The 19,481-nt window shown below is 43.7% G+C and overlaps 1 protein-coding gene across 1 annotated transcript in view; it reads right to left on the bottom strand.

Moving 5' to 3' along the window:
• Positions 1–2,129: 2,129 nt before the first annotated feature.
• The window catches only part of CWC27 (CWC27 spliceosome associated cyclophilin), a 1,032,773-nt gene continuing 1,015,421 nt past the window's right edge, over positions 2,130–19,481 (bottom strand). The window contains exon 14 of the mRNA XM_078675149.1: positions 2,130–4,052. Within this exon, the coding sequence (XP_078531275.1) occupies positions 3,881–4,052 (172 nt within the window). The 3' untranslated portion in view covers positions 2,130–3,880. The remainder of the gene's footprint in view (positions 4,053–19,481) is intronic.

Here is a 19,481-nt window from a genome sequence, read left to right as displayed (position 1 = left end):
TTTTGTATTGTACTATATGTGTTTTACTGTATATCTTTGATGGTCAAACTGGCCGAAATAAAGATTGAAATGAGAACAACATCACTTTAACTTTTATTTTTTCAGTGAATTTCTCATGTTTGAAAAAAAATTTAAAGTAACAATACAAAGGGTGTCATTTTAAGTAAGGCAGGCCTACTGGCTCAGCCATAGGGTCAGAAGTCCAAAATATAAAGGGAAGCCATATTGGCTTTATCAGGGATTCAGCACACCAACATAAATAAAGTAGAACTATTTGCTTTGTCAATAAATTACCCACATCGCCCCCAACCTGAGAGACTCCACTGGCTCCCCATCCAGAAGAGATGCCAGTTCAAGATCCTCATGAACGCCAACAGAGCCCTCCAAGACCTAGGACCGGCCTACGTCAACCATTGACTGAACTTCCCCCATCCCTCCAAATGCCTGTACTCCTCTTCACTCGCCCTCGAACCCACTCCCTGCATCCATCACAGCCACAGGCGCTCCTTCTCATATATCACTGCCAAGATCTGGAGTGACCTTCCCCTCCAGCTCTGTACAGCCCCTTTGCTGGCAAACCAGAAAGAGACTCAATACCTGGCTCTTCAACGGAGACACAATGCCCAGATACCCTTAGCGATGACAGTGATGTGCTTTACAAATGCTGATTGATTGACAATTTATCAATAACTATAATCCAATGTATTACACCGTGAACATGGCTATGATTATTAATAATTACTATCACAAAATATTTTAAATAAAGTATTTTTATTCAAAGCAACCTTAAACTTGTGTTGAATCTTTTTTCACACCCTTAAGGCCACAATAAGAAGCCACAGAGCCAACCACAAGAGATCCTCGCACTCCAGCTGAAGAGCATATCGCTCCAGCTTGGAGTGCTTTAAAAAGATGGTAAGAACTGATGGGGTCTTGTATTCAATGACAAAGAAAACTTACAGCCAGTTTTTTAAAATGTTTTTAGGGGGGTTGCTGCACTCCCTGCAGCCCCTCACAACATTTACCCAAAAAATGCTTGGTGTTACCTCACCCTTTCTAGAAGGGCACCACCAGGATCTTAAAAAGTAAGCAAAAAGTATTTGCAAGGCATTATGGGGTATACCCCAAAAGGAGTAGAGAATATGAAATGAACTGCTACTCTGCTCATTTCATATTCACCCTATGTTTAAAAAAAAGAAAAATAGTTTTTTGCTGGTTCCCCCGGGGCACCTAACAACTATAATCAATGTTGGGAGTTGTGGTGGTGGTGGGTGGGGTGCAATGGCAGGGGAGGAAAGCCGCATCCCTCCCACCACAACAATGAAGATTTCTTGCCCCAGTAGATGCGGTCCCTGGTCCCATTTAATGGCTCGGAGGCGCATATGGAATGGTATCTCCAGACCCATAAAAATACTCAGGGGGGGGGCTGCAAGCCTCCATCCCCTACAAATGAAATACAATGCAGGCCCTGAGGGATGGGGTCCACTGGGTATTTAAATTGATTGGAAAGGGGGAGCCGCACGTACCTAACTTTTTTTTATTTTTTTTATTTTTTTTTTACAAGTGGTGACTACCCCGGGGCCTTGCCCACCAGCGGGGCTTCAAATTGAAAATATTTTTTTCAGAATAGAGAACAGAGTTCCAGAGTCCTAAAATAGCAGCAGAAATATCTTTGTGGATGGCAGTCGATCAAATTTAGGGCCTCATTTCGATTTTAGTGAACTAACTACGGACAGATGAGGACGTCACGAGTAAATCGTAAATAATTAATTGATCGCTGTACACTCCAAAAACCATTCCCATCGGCTGGTGAAGACGAGCATTAAACTCTCGAACGGACCACAATCAACTGATGTGTGTCGGAGGTGTCGGCTGACACCTTCCTGAACTACTAGTTACAACTGTCTGAACCAAACTTCTGGCTGCCTTACCTCCCCCCCTGTCCTGATGAAGACCCGCCTCTCATGCTGAATTAAGAGCACAACAGTCTAGGGTTGAAACGTCAACTTTTTTGTTACAACTGGTCCTCGCAATTTCCCTGACTTGAATATGAATTCATAACAATTGTTGGGATTTATGCTTTGAACTTTGGACTTGCTTTTTCCCAAAACCTTTTTGGTTTATATGTGTTTTGTATACGTTGTTTATGTCACTTGTGCACAACACTATGTCACTTACCACGATCAGTCACTAATCACATTCTTTCGCCGCATGTGTTATATGTCAAGGACAGCCTCTATGATGTTGTATTGCTTATATATGAACATTAAGTAAAGAAATCCAATTCCATACCTTAAAGAAATTGTTTCTTTGTTGTGTTACCTGGCTGCATGATCAATACTTTTTTCAGCAGGGTATCTAATACCTATTACAAATCAGTTGAATTTACCGACATAGCCACTGTTATTGTATATTGTAATTAACCAGGTTCTGAGGTTTACTGGGTTGCCCCATTATCTTTAATGGCTCATTTCGATCTTGGCGGATGGGATACTCATCATGAACGTGACGGATATCTTGTCCGCCATATTACAAGTGCATTATATCCTATGGCACTTGTAATATGGAGAACAGGATATCTGTCACGTTTGTGACAGAATTTCCTATTGGCCAAGACCAAAATCAGGCCATTAATCTTTTGATATGTTGGGTCTGCAGATCCTTCACAACGTGAAATATACATACATTTTGGATCTTAATTTCTCAAAAACGACTGGACGAATTTACATCAAATTACAAACAACACGTTTTCTGGGTAAAGAACTAGCTTTCTGCCGAATTTGGTGTAATTCTGTTCAGCCATTTTATCTATATTGCTGTTCAATTTTCCTATCATCAAACTGTATGGGGAAAACGCGATAAGAGAGTCCAGACATATTCACATTTTCCACTTGAAGGATCACCATAAAACCATTCAGGAAAGATCTGAGGCAGATGAGACATTTGTTTCAAACGCTTTAACTGGGCAAAAGTTATTAGCAAACAAAAACAATTTCCATTGATACATGGGCCTAACTATAACTACCCAGTGGTGACCACCACTGTGTCAATATATATAGCAGAAAGAGATAGTTATGGCAACATGATAATGTTTCCACACTATAGGTCGTTACAGGAAATAAGGAATCTCTGCATGTTTCCATGCATTCTGTGGTTAAGAACATTTTAAAATCTGATTCACATTAAACTAATGCTAATATCTTTTTACAAAAATTACTACCTACTTTTAGGTATGCTTAATTTCATACTACAAATTCTGATGTTATTCCGCTTGTCTGCAATAAACATGAAATAACAAGATACTGTGGCTTAAAAGAAGGGTGATGGTAGGACCATGTATTATAAGGAGGCCTTCTACCGTGTTGCTCTATATGGTCATGAAACTCCTTGGTGAGTTACAGTATCCTTATAGAGCATGGTAGGGTGCACCTTATCATATATCTATTAAACTAATTGACACCAACCTGATCAATTCAATAACAAAACACACATAATCTATCCAAGTTAAAAGGACTCTATCTTGGCAAGAGAGTCTAGGTTAATTGGTGGAGCATTACCTGTGACAGGACCAAAGACTGAAAAACCCAATTGGAACATTCCCTAGTGAAAAATAGAAGAGCACAAAGCACAATGGGTGCATGTAAATTATTAACATTCTTGTTGTGTGAGATGGAGTAACGTAAATTAGAGCAACAGAAAATTAAGTGTTGGACTGCATATAGGAATAACACAACACCAATTAGAAAAACTCATTTTCTTTGTATTCACAGCTGCAGACCTTGAAAAAAAGTATCATTTGAATCTAGGTTTTAAAAAAAGTCTTTCTTTAAGTTCACTTTGAGAGAATTTTGATTTGCAGTTTGGATTGACTTTCCGTTAACTACATCATGTTTTTCCTTTCTTTCTTCTCTTTCATGATCTTTTTACTTTCTTCTCGTCTTCTTTTATTGACGGGATTTCGGGGATCATATATTTCAAAAGTATCTTCATCCTGCATGGTTGCGTCCTTAACTTTCTTACTTTTATCATCAAATTGCAGAATATGGGACATCCTGAAAAAATATATAGAAATTATGTGATGTCATTTTAAGATTGATTAAAATGGTATGCCATATGATTGTACAATACAACAATTTTAATGCAGGTTTGAATGTTGATACTCAAATGCTATCCTTAAACAAAACTGTGTATGCCTGTTTTTTTTATTAGATTTAAATGTGCTCAGAAATTTCAAGTGAATAAAGGCCAGTATTGGAGTTACAAAGCAAGAGAGGATCATAAATGCACAAATGTTACAAACCTCTACAGAAAAAAGCAACATAACACCTAACATTACCCAGATATTTATTCTTTGGTAAGTTAGTACTTAAACCTTCCAACGTCAATAAAAGCAACACCGACATCAATTTGTCATGGAAAGCTCTGTGGAAAAATGCATCATATGACAGTTACATTACTTTTAATAATACACCAGATCTATGTATATTTGTACATCTTCAAAAATAAAATACTATCCCCTCTGGAACCAGGCTGGCTCCTGCAGAAGAGTTAAAGGACTGGGGGATGGTCAGTACGCCAGGTGGCAACACACCCACTATTGTATGTAAATAGTATGTGGAGAGGATGTGGTCCAACGGCTCGGGCGGTCAACCTCAAATCCAGGGAACAGGGTTCGAGTCGCGGTAATGACGCTCAACAACCTGTTATTCTGGGCAAATCACTTAATCTCCTGTGCCTAACAAAAATGAATGTGTCCTTGTGTAATGCAACTTGTACACATGTAAAGTGCTCTGATACCCGATACCTACAGGTTAAGTTTGCGCTATATAAAACTCAGAGAAATACAATGTAGGGCTAAAAGGATGTGATGGTCCTATGACCCTTGAACACCAACATGTTTTAGCCCTTTCCTAATGGCCTATCTAAGGTCCTGGGCTTTTGTCAGGGTGGGTAGCGATGAAGTCACTTCCCCCGAAGACGTGAATAACGTGTTCATGCAATTTACATGTGAAAGAAGTTAGAGAAAGGCATATACTTGCCGCAGCATTTTCAGGGAATTACCTGTAGAAAAAATGGTACAAAAGTACATGCTATCATTTCTGCTGTAAAGCCAGAGGTTGGCGTACTGTTGTCATGATACTTCACAGTGCAGTCCCCAAGCAAATAAGTGCCTATTGTGACAATCAAGGTATTTTCACTAGGAAAAATATATCGTATGGTGATCCCAGTAATATCAAACCAGATGCACTCACTCAATTTTGAGTTCAATCATGAGTCAAAGTATGTAAATTGAACGTGGATTTACATGTCATCCATCTGCACATACAGGCCCTCAGAGTAGGGCAGCTCACACTTACACCAATGTCCAAAACTTTCTCGTACAACAACACAAAGGTGTCCTTCCTTGATGTTAACATCATCATGGAAGATGGGAGACTGAGTAGTTCTCTGTACACAAAACCTACAGACTGTAATAATCTGCTGCACTTCGATAGCGCGCATCCCCTGAGGGAGAACCTACCCAAGGGCCGATTTCGGCGCATCAGATGCAAATGTTCCAAGAAAGAGGACTTCAAGAGGGAAGCAACAAACCTGAGCTAAAAAACTCTAGGACTGTGGATACCATGTCCATGTCGTTAACAATGCCAAACAACCATTTACAATCCAATGGTCTCGGCGTTGTTAAAGTTAGAGCTATTGGCATTGCAAATGGCATTTTTTTCATTTTTGTTTTTTAAACAGAAATACATGGTACTGTAATTTACAATGGCAATAGGTGAGCATTAGAGAGTAGTAGAGAGTATTAGCGGAAACAGAGCCACACACACACACACAGAGCCATACACACAGACAGAGCCACACACACACACACAGACAGAGCCACACACACACACACACACACACACACACACACACACACACACAGCCACACAGACAGAGCCATACACACACACACACACACACACACACACACAGACAGAGCCACACACACACACACACAAGGACAGACAGAGCCACATACAGAGCCACACACACACACACACACACACACACAGACAGAGCCACACACACACAGAGTCACACAGAAAGAGCCACACACACACAGACACACACACAGAGCCACACACAGACAGAGCCACACACACACACGAAGCCACACAGACAGACCCACACACACACACACAGACCCACACATACACACAGACAGAGCCATACACACACAGACAGAGCCACACACACACACAGACAGAGCCACACACACACAGACAGAGCCACACACACACACACAGAGCCACACACACACAGAGAGCCACACACACAGACAGAGCCACACAGAGAGCCACACACACACACACACACACACAGACAGAGCCACACACACACACACACAGACACACACAGAGCCACACACACACACACACACACAGACAGAGCCAAACACACACACACAGATAGAGCCACACACAGAGAGCCACACACACACAGCTCTCTGCCCAGTAACGCCCTAGGGAACAGAGGCACGAAAAAACGGATCACAAGCAGGGAACAGAGGCACAAGCAGGGAACAGAGGCACGAAAATGGAACAGAGGCACGAAAACCGGATCACAAGCAGGGAACAGAGGCACAAGCAGGGAACAGAGGAACAAGCCACAACAGGCAGCACACAGAAGCTGCCCCCTAAAGGCCAGACTGATACAAAAAACCCTCAATAAAGAAGAACAAATTAAGTTCCCATCGAGATACAATATTACACTCACGAAAACGGAAAGGGCCTAATTGGCTGGGGGTTCACCTTTGAGGAGCGAGCGAAATAGAAATCGGCCCTTGGAAGCCACATGACCCAATTCAGGAGGGGTCCCTTTAAGGTCTGCAGGATGTCGCCTGAAATAGTCAATCACCCGGAAACTTTGTGAATGAATTTACGAGCCGTCACCCGGTCCCACGGTACAGGGCCTGCTCAGTGACCTCCCTCCCCCTCACCACCCTTCCCCCAGATGAATGCACTCGGTCATGAAGTCGGAGAGCGGAATGGCGCCCTTGTTGCTATTCTCGTCACCGAGCGCCTCGACTGAAAAGGGAAACCACAGATCCGAGTCCTAAGAAGGAGGGGCTCCCCCCTCTTTCATCCTTCTGTGGATTGTATAGACTCCTCTATAGTACCAGCTAGTCGAGTTTCTATCCTCTAAAGGTATTTGAACGTGAAACCAATAAGTCCCCCTCTGATTGTTACTTTGTTAAACCGAGTGCTCCAGTCTGGCTAAGAGTTCACTAACCAGAGATTCTGGTGACTTGGAGCACTGCATGTGTCTTACTAGTGTTGGATGAAATGGACCAGAGATGGGTTGGCATAAAACAGCACATACCCTGCCCTGGGATGCACCACTTGTGGTGGCATCATGCAGCAAAAAGTTGTGAGTTCCATAGCCATGCCTTCCCTTGAGCCAGGGTATGACTCCCCATCCAGGGGCAGGCTGGCTGCCTGAGTCTTTGTCGTCTGGATGCCACAACAGGCAGCACACAGAAGCTGCCCTCAAAGGCCAGACTGATACAAAAACCCTCAATAAAGAAGAACAAATTAAGTTCCCATCGCAATACAATACTACACTTATGAAAACGGAAATGGCCTTATTGGCTGGGGTTTCACCTTTGAGGAGCGAGCAAAATATAAATCGGCCCTTGGAAGCCACATGACCCAATTCAGGAGGGGTCCCTGTAAGGTCTGCAGGGTGTCGCCTGAAATAGTCAATCACCCGGAAACTTTGTGAATGAAGTTACGAGTTGTCCCACCGTACAGGGGCTGCTCAGTGACCTCCCTCCCCCCCACCACCCTTCCCTCAGGTGACTGCACTCGGTCATGAAGTCGGAGAGCGGAATGGCGCCCTTGTTGCTATTCTCGTCACCGAGCGTCTCGGCTGAAAAGGGAAACCACAGACCCAGAGTCCTAAGAAGGAGGGGCTCCTCCCTCTAGTCTGGTGCAAGGATGTTGTCCCGAGGAACAGAGGCAAGGAAACGGGAACAGAGGCACAAAATCCGGATCACAAGCAGGGAACAGAGGCACGAGCAGGGAACAGAGGCACGAGCAGGGAACAGAGGCACGAGCAGGGAACAGAGGCACGAGCAGGGAACAGAGGCACGAGCAGGGAACAGAGGCACGAGCAGGGAACAGAGGCACAAGCAGGGAACAGAGGCACAAGCAGGGAACAGAGGCACAAGCAGGGAACAGAGGAACAAGCACTTACCCTCGGTAGTTCCGGCAGGAAAGCTGAGTGATGCCCCTCTCCTCCAATAGCTGGCCTCCGTTTAGGAAGCCAGCCAATGGAGAAGAAGGGCGGGTTCAAGCCCCCATACTGTAGACATAAAGTCTCGGAGCGAGACTGCGCAAGCGCAGCCTTCGCTAGTCCGAGACCTAAAAACGGCTTAGCATCATCCACATGGAGGCACTTCTTGAGAAAACAAAGGTACCTGAATCAAGAGGCTTGACATTCGTGACAACCTACAACTCGTCATCTAACATGGTGAAACGCACCATAAACAAACACTGCCGCATTTTAACATCAAACCAGCTGTACTGGCCATCCCCCAGTCCTTTACCTCTTCTACAGGAGCAATCCTGGTTCCAGAGGGGATATTATTTTGTTTTTGAGTCTACGATAGTGAGAACGTATCTCTTCCATCCTCTTCACTGAGGACCTCTCTACCCTCCTAGGGTTCCCATTCGGGATCCCTAAACTTGTGTATAAGGATACATGTTCCTCTTGACACTTTATCACAATCTTATTTATACAAAAGAAAGAGAGCTACTTCCCTGAATGACCTGAACATGATGGTGATGTTTGGACACTTACTCTTCTAGCTGTCATCAGTGTTGGCGAACAATAACATGTTGCTCATCTGCCAGCATGTTACAGGAGCTATGTCTGGAGTGAGTAGTTTTTCTCTTTATGAAGACAACAAGGGTGTTCCCTTTTTCTCATAAGTTTTCTGTATGGACTTCAGTGATCTGACAGCAGAAAGGACAATCAAGCGGGGTAGCAAACCAAAGTCTTTTCAAACCGGAGGACAGATAGTCACAAAAAGCATTAACTGAGGTTTCCCCAGACTTACTGTTTGGTAGGTGGGCCAAGCTCAGTAGTATATATGGGAGGCAGTGCTTGGGTGCAAGAGACAACAAAAAGCCTTTCACCGCTATAAAGAAATGAAGGTAATGTCTAGGCAAGTAAAATCCAACCATAACCAGCAGGTGTTCACAAACACCAGACTCATCAAAATAAAGAAATTAGAACAACTGCAGCAGGTTTCAGAATGAAAGTACTTTTAAACAATGTACAGAAATACATGGAATGGTGGAATATGTCTTACAAAATGCATGATTATGAAATAGTCCTGAAAGGTTTTTTGTAGCACTGCAGTGGCTGTAATGCTCAGGAAATAAATTCAAGTTCATCAAATCGGCTTGATGGAAGCTTTGGACTGGTTCAGATAGTTATGATTAACATTTCACTAACAGTCTGTGATGCAGGAAGGCTTTTGGCATTTCTTGAATTCCGTACGACTACTTTGGCAAAACACATGGGCAAGGTGTTCAGACATTTGGAAGACACAAAGGTCTCTACCTTCAATCCAGCTCAAGGATATTAAGCTTGACTATCAGAACAGCCATTGTCCGACCACTAGACAGACTTTGCAAAATGCCAGTAAAGTTCAGATCTTTGAGAAGCCCCTAAGACTGCACAAGTGCTTGATACTGACTGCCCCATGTATTTAGATACTGAAGGGAGGGTTGATTGAGTTGTTAACCCGAACTAAAAATGTTTGCCATTAGCATTGACATATGCAGGTGCTTTTATCAGTTTTATATATATCTATCCTGAGCAATTTTGTATAAAATAAAAAAGCTGGAAAATCCCAGTGCAGGAGCATAATCATAAACTTCTTTTTCGTTCTGTGCAAATGACTGACTCCAGGCCAAACTAAGGAGTAGATCAAGGTTTGATGACTCACAATTAGCCTTGCACTGTCTTTTCACACTCTTTACATCTATCTCATAGTATCATTAACGGGTAAAGTGTGGATTCCAAAACCTTCATGTATGAGTCTTTGATGACACGGACAAAAACCTAGAATTGAGTCACATCCCCAAAGTGCAGCAATATGGATAATTCTGGGAACAGGTAGTTAGTTTTATAACCATATTAGCCACGATATAGATTGTGGACCTCTGTTGCATTGTGAATTACACATATAGGACCATTCAATAAAACCCAGTTATAACCTGGTGTGTAAACAATCTATTAATTGGTACTGAGGGCAAGAAAACAAATAATAATTTAAGGACTCTCATACATGCTGTAAACCGATGATGGTAGTTCATCCTATATTGATCAAAAAAGTAATATACACTCATGTTCCTATGATGATCCTAACTACCAACTGTTATTTACCGTTTCAGAATCAGTCAAAATGTCCAAGTGATTTTCTTCCAGGTACCAAGTGTAATGTTAAGGGAGTCTGTAATGACGGAACCCTTGTGGCTCCTGATGGATTCCAAAGAACTGTGATGTAAGCATTAGAATGTAGTAAACTGAATGCAGGTTTAGAATGTTGAGTTTGTGGTTACACACAGAAGGATAAGGAAAATGCTACTTACTAGTATGCATCTGTTCTTGGCATGTAGAGCTGCAGAGTTGTACACCTAGCATTAGATCGCCACCTGGTGTTGGGCTCGGATGATTGCATGTTGTTGTCGTCTTGGAAGAAGTCTTTGTAGTCACGAGATAGGTGACTCCTCCCTTGGACGATAGTGTGCATGGGCATCGGCTCCATCCTTAGATTGTTTTTCGCCATGATGGGAAATGATGGAGTTAGTAGAAGGAAGAAAGGATGTCCATGCGTGTATATCTAATTAAGATAAAACTGGAACAGACACAGGTCCCGGGGAGGTGGGAGGGCGTGTACAACTCTGCAGCTCTACATGCCAAGAACAGAGGCATACTGGTAAGTAGCATTTTCCGTTCGAGGCATATGAGCTGCAGATTGTACACTTAGCATCGATTGCGCAGCAGTGGCTCCCCTAACGGTCGTCACCTGTGTCTGTGTCTGTTGCAGTAGTTTGAAAGAGAGTTTTAAGGACAGCTTGGCCTACTGCAGCTTGCTGCTTGGCTTGCACATCAACACAATAGTGTTTAGTGAAGGTGTGTGTTGTAGACCATGTTGCTGCCTTGCAGATGTCTTCGAGGGGAATGTTTCCTAAGAAAGCCATGGAGGCTCCTAGTTTGCGTGTGGAGTGTGCTCTAGGAGGAACTGTTAATGTGCGTTTTGCTTTGTGATAGCATATTTGTATACATTTAACAATCCACCTTGCAATTCCTGATTTTGAAATGGGATTGCCTTTATGTGGTGGAGAGAAGGCTACAAATAGTTGCTTTGTTTTGCAAAAGGACATAAGGGCAGATGTAGGAAGGCCTTTACCGGTCGGTAATGGCCGAAAATCGGTATTTTCGGCCGTTCCCGACCGGTATTTAGCTTTCGGCATGTAGGAGATCGAAAATCATCAGAATCGGTAAATTTACCGAATCGGTTAAGTTACCGAATCGGTAAAATACCGAATCGGAAATATTACCGAATCAGTAAATTTACCGAATCGCAAAGGTTTGCGAATCGGTAAATTTACCGATTCGGTAATATTTACCGAATCGGCAAAGTTACCGAATCGGTAAATAAGAAGTGGTAAAAATGGATAGTGAGATGTAGGGAAGCTCTGAAATACCGAATTTGCTTGAAATTCGGTATTTAAGAGTCGGTATTTACCATGGATTGGAATCAGGTGGTAAACAGGTGCAACCTATAAAAATGGACCCAAAATGCAATTCTTCTTGCACAATGGCGGCATTTTATCTGATTGCAAGACGGCTAAGGCTACAGGAGGAAGGGGAGAGGGAATGGCAGAGAGAGGAGCAGGTCTACAGACAGAGGATAACCCTGTTCATGCTCACAGAGGCAGAGATACTCCAGAGGTACAGGTTGGCCCCAGACACCATCACTGACCTCATCAGAGACTTCCACCCACTGTTGGAGCACACTACCTCATGGGCACACGCTATTCCTCCCCATGTGCAGGTGCTGTCCAGCCTACACCTGCTTGCCTCTGGGAGCTACCAGAGTGTGGTTGCTGCGGTAGGTGGGGTGACCCAGAGCAGCCTGTCAAGGTTTTTCCACAAATTCCTTGACGCAATGTTACAGAGGATGGAGCATTACATATCATTTCCTGCAACCCATGCTGAACTGGTCCAAACAAAATCAGACTTCTACCAGATGGCACGTTTCCCCAATATCATTGGCTGCATTGATGGCACGCACATTCCTCTTTGTCCCCCAGCTGCCACAGAATACATCTACAGGAATAGGAAGTCCACCCACACCATCAATGTGCAGGTGATCTGCAATGCAAAGTTTGCCATTACTGACCTTGTGGCAAAATTCCCTGGGAGTACCCATGACTCCTATATATTTCAGAACAGTGGCATCTATGCACGGCTGACTGCAGGGGAATTTGGTGAAGGATACCTCCTAGGTAAGACACAGTTGTGCGACCCCTATAAGACCTATTGCAGTAAGCAGTACAAGTATGCATGTGAATAATTCATACACATTTTCTTTTAGGAGACAGTGCATATGCCCTCCGCTCCTTCATACTCACCCCCTACCTCAACCCCTCAACACCCAGCCAAAGGAGATATAACCGGGCACACAAGAGCACACGCAATGTTGTTGAGAGAACATTTGGCATCTGGAAAAGCAGGTTCAGATGCTTGCACAAGAGTGGAGGTGCAAGGCAGTATACCCTCATCACCTGCTGTAAGATCATAGCTGCCTATGCTATGTTGCACAATCTCGCTGTAAAGAGGGGTACTGGGGTGGAGTTGTCAGACTATGAGGATCATGACGACAACAGTGCTGTGCCTGAAACACAACCTGCTGGAGTGTCAACACCAAGTGATGGCAGATACAGACGTGAAGAAATAACACGCAACTATTTCTGAGTGAGTGATGACACTGAAACCTATATTGAAAGCACAAGCTGTTGTTTAATTTTGTATATTTCCAGGTATGTCAAAGAACAAAAGTGCAACAGTAAGCATTTCACAGCAATGCTCACAGTGAGCAAACACACACACACACAGGTGTTGAATCCACCCACCATAGTTGTATATTGTCACTAGGCAGGTTGAAATGGCACAAATGTGCAACTTAAACTTTTTGAACCATGATTATAATGTCCAATGGCAGTAGGCCATATTATCAACTGTTCATTTACGGCCACGCTTTGCACTAGCAGGTGTTTGTGGCTCAACCTGTTCACTGGGCGTTTGGCCTGTAGCCTCTCCCTGTCGCCTGCTGCTCCTCCTTGTCTCTACGACATGGGCGCTTGGTGTGCTGCTCCTACTGGTGCTACCTTCAGTGTCCGGCACATCAATGGCAGCAGTTTGTGCACTCTGGGCATTGAGTAGTGCCTCCAGCGCACCGGTCATTCCGGCTATGCCCCTAGTGAGCTGATTGCTGTTATTAGTCAGGACTTCCTGACTATTCATGCTACGTCTGCATAGCAGGGATGTGGCTGTTGCCAGGCGGTGTATGGATTTCTCAGTTCTCTCTGCACGCTGCTTGTCCCTGCGCCTGGAAGTAATTTCAGAGTCCAGTTTTGTGCACAGTTGCTGTATGCCTGTTGCCATGCTCCTGTTCACTTCCACCAGCTCTTTTATGCCCTTGCCAATTTCCCTGCATGTTGATGTTGAGGTTTCTCATTTGTCTTTGACAGGCCATGATGCCTTTGCCCTGCATCCTCTGAATCCTGACCATCGATCCCTCCAGGCCTTGGAAGACACTGGACCCCTCCCCACGTGCACCTACACTCCTTCCTTGTACTGTGCGCCTTCTAGTGGTACCTGGTACAGGCTCTGTGCTGGGCTGCAGTGTGACAAAGATGGCAGCTCCAGCCAAGTTTTGTGAGTCTTCACCCACCATTACACCAGCAGCTGTCTCCATTTCCAGCAGTGGGGAAACAACATGCCTCCTGCTAGGGTGTGCAGCAGGTGTTTCTACCTCCAGGGATGCTGGCATTTCAGGTGATGATAGCAATAGTGGGGACTGTGTTGGTATTGGGGAGGCCGGCATTTCCTCACTGACGTCAGGTTCTTGGGAAGGTGCCTGCCCACTCGGAACACCTGTGTCCTGTGAAGCACTGGGACCTGGCTCATGACTGTCATCCCTCTCGGGTGCCGTGCCTTCTGCCTCCTCAGACTGCCTTCTGGATGTGTGACCTGTGGACATATGAGCACATATCAGCTGGGTGCAAATGTCTCACTGCCACTACAATTAAACATATGTAATTGCACTTAGTACATGCTACCTGCCCTTCATTATGTATGCATTCTGTTGAATAACTTGGTGCTTACACTGCTGTGTGACATGCTCTTTCATTAACTGACTACGTGTACCATGATGCATTGCTACAGTTTGGCACAGACACCCTGGGACTGGGGTAACTTAGCTGCAAGGGGTGAGGGATGGATGAGGGTGTGAGGGGGGATTGCTGTGCATGCATCTTACCTTTTTTTGCTGCAGCTTTCGCCGAACTGTCCACTTCTCCCAGTCCATGGACACTTTCATGATCCAGGGTTGTGGCTACCATCTCCTCCAGGTCGGTGAGGGGGGGTGCAGTGTTCTTTCCACCACCTGTTTGGGAGGCCTGTTTGTGGTGGTCAGCCAATTTCTTTTTTGTGAGGCTCCTTAAGTCATAGAATCGCTTTTTTAAATCTTCAGTGACTCTGGTGGTCACTCCCACTGCATTAACTTTCTCCAGGATTTCCAGCCAAATCTTCCTTTTTGCTGATTCTGGAACTGTTAAGGGCTGCTTCCCAAAAAGTCTGTGGTGAACCTTAACCACCTCCTCAACAAGGACCTGTAGCTCCATGCTGCTGAATTTGAGCTTTCTTTTCCTTTCAGCCTGCTCTGTGTCCTTGCTGCTTGCCATGTTTTAATTTGAAAGTGCACAAACTGCTGCTGCTCCCAGTCTCTCTGCTCCAACTGCCTCTCCAGAACCTTCTAATTGCTTGCAGCTGCCTGTGTAGCCACTTCCTGCTAGGGGGAGGGTGGTTGCACCTGATTAGCTGTTGTGTTGAGTTTCACTTTTGCTTGCAGTCCGATTCGGTATTTACCGAATCGGTATTTACCGAATCGGTATTTACCGAATCGGTATTCCCAATGCATTCCTATGGGCCTTTTGGCCCATAGGAATGCATTGGGAATACCGATTCGGTAAATACCGATTCGGTAATTTCCGAAACCGAATTTTACTGATTCGGTAAAAAATACCGATTTTTCCCCTACATCTCATTTTCCGATTTTTAAATACCGAATCGGTAAAATTCGGTATTTAAGATTCGGTAAAATCAGATTACCTACATCTAGCCCTTAGTCCTATCTATGGACAGTGAAGGAGCTGTACGCATCTGTGTGGATATGCGTTAAGCGAACAAGGCAACTCAAAGAGAATGACATCCAGGTCCGTGCATTGCAGACATGATAACACAATTGAAGGGTGCAAATGTTTTTTCTCGCCTGGATCTGAATAAAGGACATCATCAGTTGAAACTTGAGGAGAATTGCAGGTACATTACAACCTTTTTTACAAATGTTGGTCTGATCTGTTACAAGAGACTACGTTTTGGTGTGTCATCACCTGTGGAGCTATTCTAAGATGTTATTCGGCGTATCATACAGCCTGTTATAAATGCTTTCAATTATAATGATGAAATATTGGTTTTTGGAGCTACATAGAAGGAGCATGACAAAGCTCTCACGCAAGTGTGTCAGTTGCTCACTGATGCTGAATTAACTTTGAATGGCGAGAAATGTGAGTTCCATAAGACAGAAACATTTCTGCGGCCATATCTTTTCTGATGGGGGCATGACACCTGATCCAGCTAAATTGCAAGCACTATCAGCTGCAAGTTCCCCTCAAGATATTTCAGTTTTACGTTCTTTCCTTGGCATGGCTAGCTATAGAGATATGAGACTTTGCAACTTTCAGTGTGCCATTAAGAGACTTGACGGAAAAAGAATCTTTCATTTCTTAGGTCAAATGAATGTGAGCAAAGCTCCCAGAAAATCAAGCAAGCTATTGACAAAGCTACTGAAATAGTGTCTTTTGAGTCTGCAACAACTGACAATTGAAGCGGCACATGAAGGACATTATGGAATTGTTGCCAACAAACAAGCTCTACGAGGCTGAGTCTGGTTTCCACATTTCAAAAATCGAGTTGAAAGAGAAAGGCTTGTCATCCATGCAACTGTCCGTCATCGAAAACCACTCAACGCCACTTAAACATGTCAGAGTTGCCAATGCATTCATGGCAAAGAATTGCAGTGGACCTCCTCTTGACAACGGATATTATCCAATGGTGATCACTGATGAATACTCTCGTTTTCCATTGATTGAAGATCTCTCGTCTATCACTCAATAATGTGTGATTGAGAAATTAGACAGCATCTCCGTGATCTGGGGTGTCTCTCTGATCTTAAAGTCTGACAACGGCCCAGCTTTCAACAGTCGAGAATTCAGAGACTTACTCAGTCATCTTAATGGGAAGCATCAGAAAAGTACAGCTCTTGGGCCCTATGTGCCCTTTGGCCTCCATAACTTTTTTCCGACATAAGGTATCCAGCCCAAATTTGCTCCCTTTTTTCTCAACATCATGGAGATTCTAAAGGCACCCATGATTTGTGGATTCTCCTGGGGGGGACTACTGAGACAATAACCAAAATATAGCTACATTGTGAGGTTTGTGGGGAAAAATAGTTTTAAAAAAAAGTTACTCTTAAAAATTGAATCCGCTAATATGCTGTCCTAAAGTCACCATCTTTCCAGCTTTTAGGAACATGCAGAGCCATTTTTTCTAATTTTTGTGCTTTCAAACTACTTCCAGTTTGTGGTGGACACCGGTGTGAAACTCGTGGGTGGATCCTAGAAAGCTATACATTTCTGGAGGATATGTTGGTTCTGACTGGCGCGAAGCAGACACTGCATGGGCTTTTGAAGAAAACAGCTGCAGAAACCCCTTTGAAGGCCTAGGACTGAACAGGAAGCAAGTCATCAAGCCCTGGGAGTCACTTGGTTCTAGGAAGGTAGAGTTTCGGGTCCAGTCAAGGCAAGGCGCAGCAGGGCAGGAACAGCAGAGCAGGAGTCCAGCAAATCTAGGAGAGTGTCAGTCCTTTCAGCAGCACAGCAGTCCCTCTTCCTGGTAGCGTCCTCATGTTCAGAGTGTACTGAGTTGGTGGTGTCAGGGGTCCAGTATTAATACCCAGTTGTGCCTTTGAAGTGGGGGAGACTTCCAAGAGAGGCTTTTGAAGTCTACAAGGTCCTTGCCCTTCCTGTCCTGGCTCCAAATCTCACTACAGGGGGCATGTAGCTCTTTGTGTGAGGTCAGGCATAGCCCTGTTCAGGTGCAAGTGTCGGCTCCTCCCTCTCATCCAGCTCGGGAAGGCCCATCAGCCTGGTTATGGGCCATCACGGTGTGAATGACACCTCTCAGCTCCCTTTGTGTGCGACTGTATAGACAGAATGCACAAAGCCAAGCTGTCACCTACCCAGACGTGTATTCAAAGACAGGCAAGGCACAGAATGGTTAAAGTAAGAAAATGCCAACTTTCTAAAAGCAGCATTTTCAGACTTACAATTTAAAATCCAACTTTGACATTAAGTTGTGATTTAAAATGTTGAGTCCAGATACACCAAACTTCAAATTTCTATCTTGTCCTGATTGGAAGTTACACTTATATAGAAGGAATAGGCTAATCCCAATGCTAACCTATGGGCAAGATAGACCTTGTAGTATAGAAAAACTAATTTAACCCCTTCAGCGCTAATGACAAGGGTAACTCGTCATGGACTTTCCATTGATTTCAATGGAAAGTCAATGGAGCTCATCGAACACCCTTAGCAGCCAAGTGGTTAAGAATTGTTTTCACTACCTGGACATGTAAAAAATAAAAGTATATGTCCAACTTTTAAAATACACTGCATCCTTCTTTTTCTTTTCCTTGGCATTTAAATGTTCTCATCACCTACATCATACATTTGTAGAATTATGGTACATGGTTTATATTATCGATGCCAAAGTTTAAACGAAAAAAAAGGGTGGGGAACACATCTGCAATTCGACATGAGTTGTCCACAAGTTTATGCATCTGCAGGAGAATGTGAGTGAGAGGCTCACAACATATTACTTAATATACATATCCGGTTATAGAACGATATTATAAATGCAATGACCATAGTAACAAATACCAGGATGACCTGGTTTTGTAAGTTGAGGCCATCAGGGATCCCATGTGTTATGTGCGTGAGGAACTTAGTATCATAGTGGCGTTGGTGGATTGGATTTATGCATTGTGAGTGCGTAGCCATGTTAAAAACGAGCCCCAAATGTCTTTGGATCTTGACTTGAGTGGCATCAGATCCCAAAAAGTGGTCAATTGGTCTTGGTAATATGTATCCAGGTGTCCACTGAGGGAGCGCTCTGTTTCCTCCAGTGTATGGCGACTCTGTGCTTAGCTAGTAGGATCGATGATTAACAACCACAGGGGCTGTCCAAGAACCCTGAACCAGGGACAATACTTATTATATCAAACAAAAAGGCTCAGGGGAAAAGAAAAATTAAAAAATTGGAAAGGTATCCAATATGAAATGTAGAGAAGTCCTTCACAACAGCCTCATGGTATCAAAAGATATACATTTATTTTATTTCAACAATTCAGAAAGTTTCACTTCAACATATAAATAATCTCAAGCAAGAAAAACGAAGCTGGTGTACAAAAAACAATACATATACACCCAAAACATGATAACTGTGTCCTTAAAGTAAATCAATTCAAGACCGCAAACTCATTGCCGCGTGCATGATGCACGCGGCAATGAGTTTGCGGTTTTGAACTCCACAAGACGGTTATGAATTGGTGAACTAATTTTGATTTCACCACCGAAGACCATTTGATGGCCATGCGAATGTGCTGATGACGTCCACATTATGCTATTAAGTAGCTAGAACTTATCGCACAATTAATTGTTATTTCTTGCGTGTCCGAATATTGATTTTCGAGCATCTGGATTTTTAACTGAATTACCCTTTCGAATCCAAAGTTAAAGATCTCTTGCACAAGAACATTTTCCAGTCCTGAAGATGACCGTTAAATAATGTATCGGTCGAAACGCCGTCGACGCTTCCCTGTGGCTTGATTTACTTTAAGGACACAGTTATCATGTTTTGGGTGTTCCTTTTGCTTCTGTGATATGTATTGTTGTTGCCACCTGTCTGGTTTATATGTATTGTTTTTTGTACACCAGCTTCGTTTTTCTTGCTTGAGATTATTTATATGTTGAAGTGAAACTTTCTGAATTGTTGAAATAAAATAAATGTATATC

The sequence above is a fragment of the Lissotriton helveticus genome, chromosome 2_1 (assembly GCF_964261635.1).
Source record: "Lissotriton helveticus chromosome 2_1, aLisHel1.1, whole genome shotgun sequence".
NCBI classification, from domain to species: domain Eukaryota; kingdom Metazoa; phylum Chordata; class Amphibia; order Caudata; family Salamandridae; genus Lissotriton; species Lissotriton helveticus.
The sequence above is the reverse complement of the archived record's forward strand: the minus strand, read 5'-3'. Positions and strand labels throughout refer to the sequence as shown.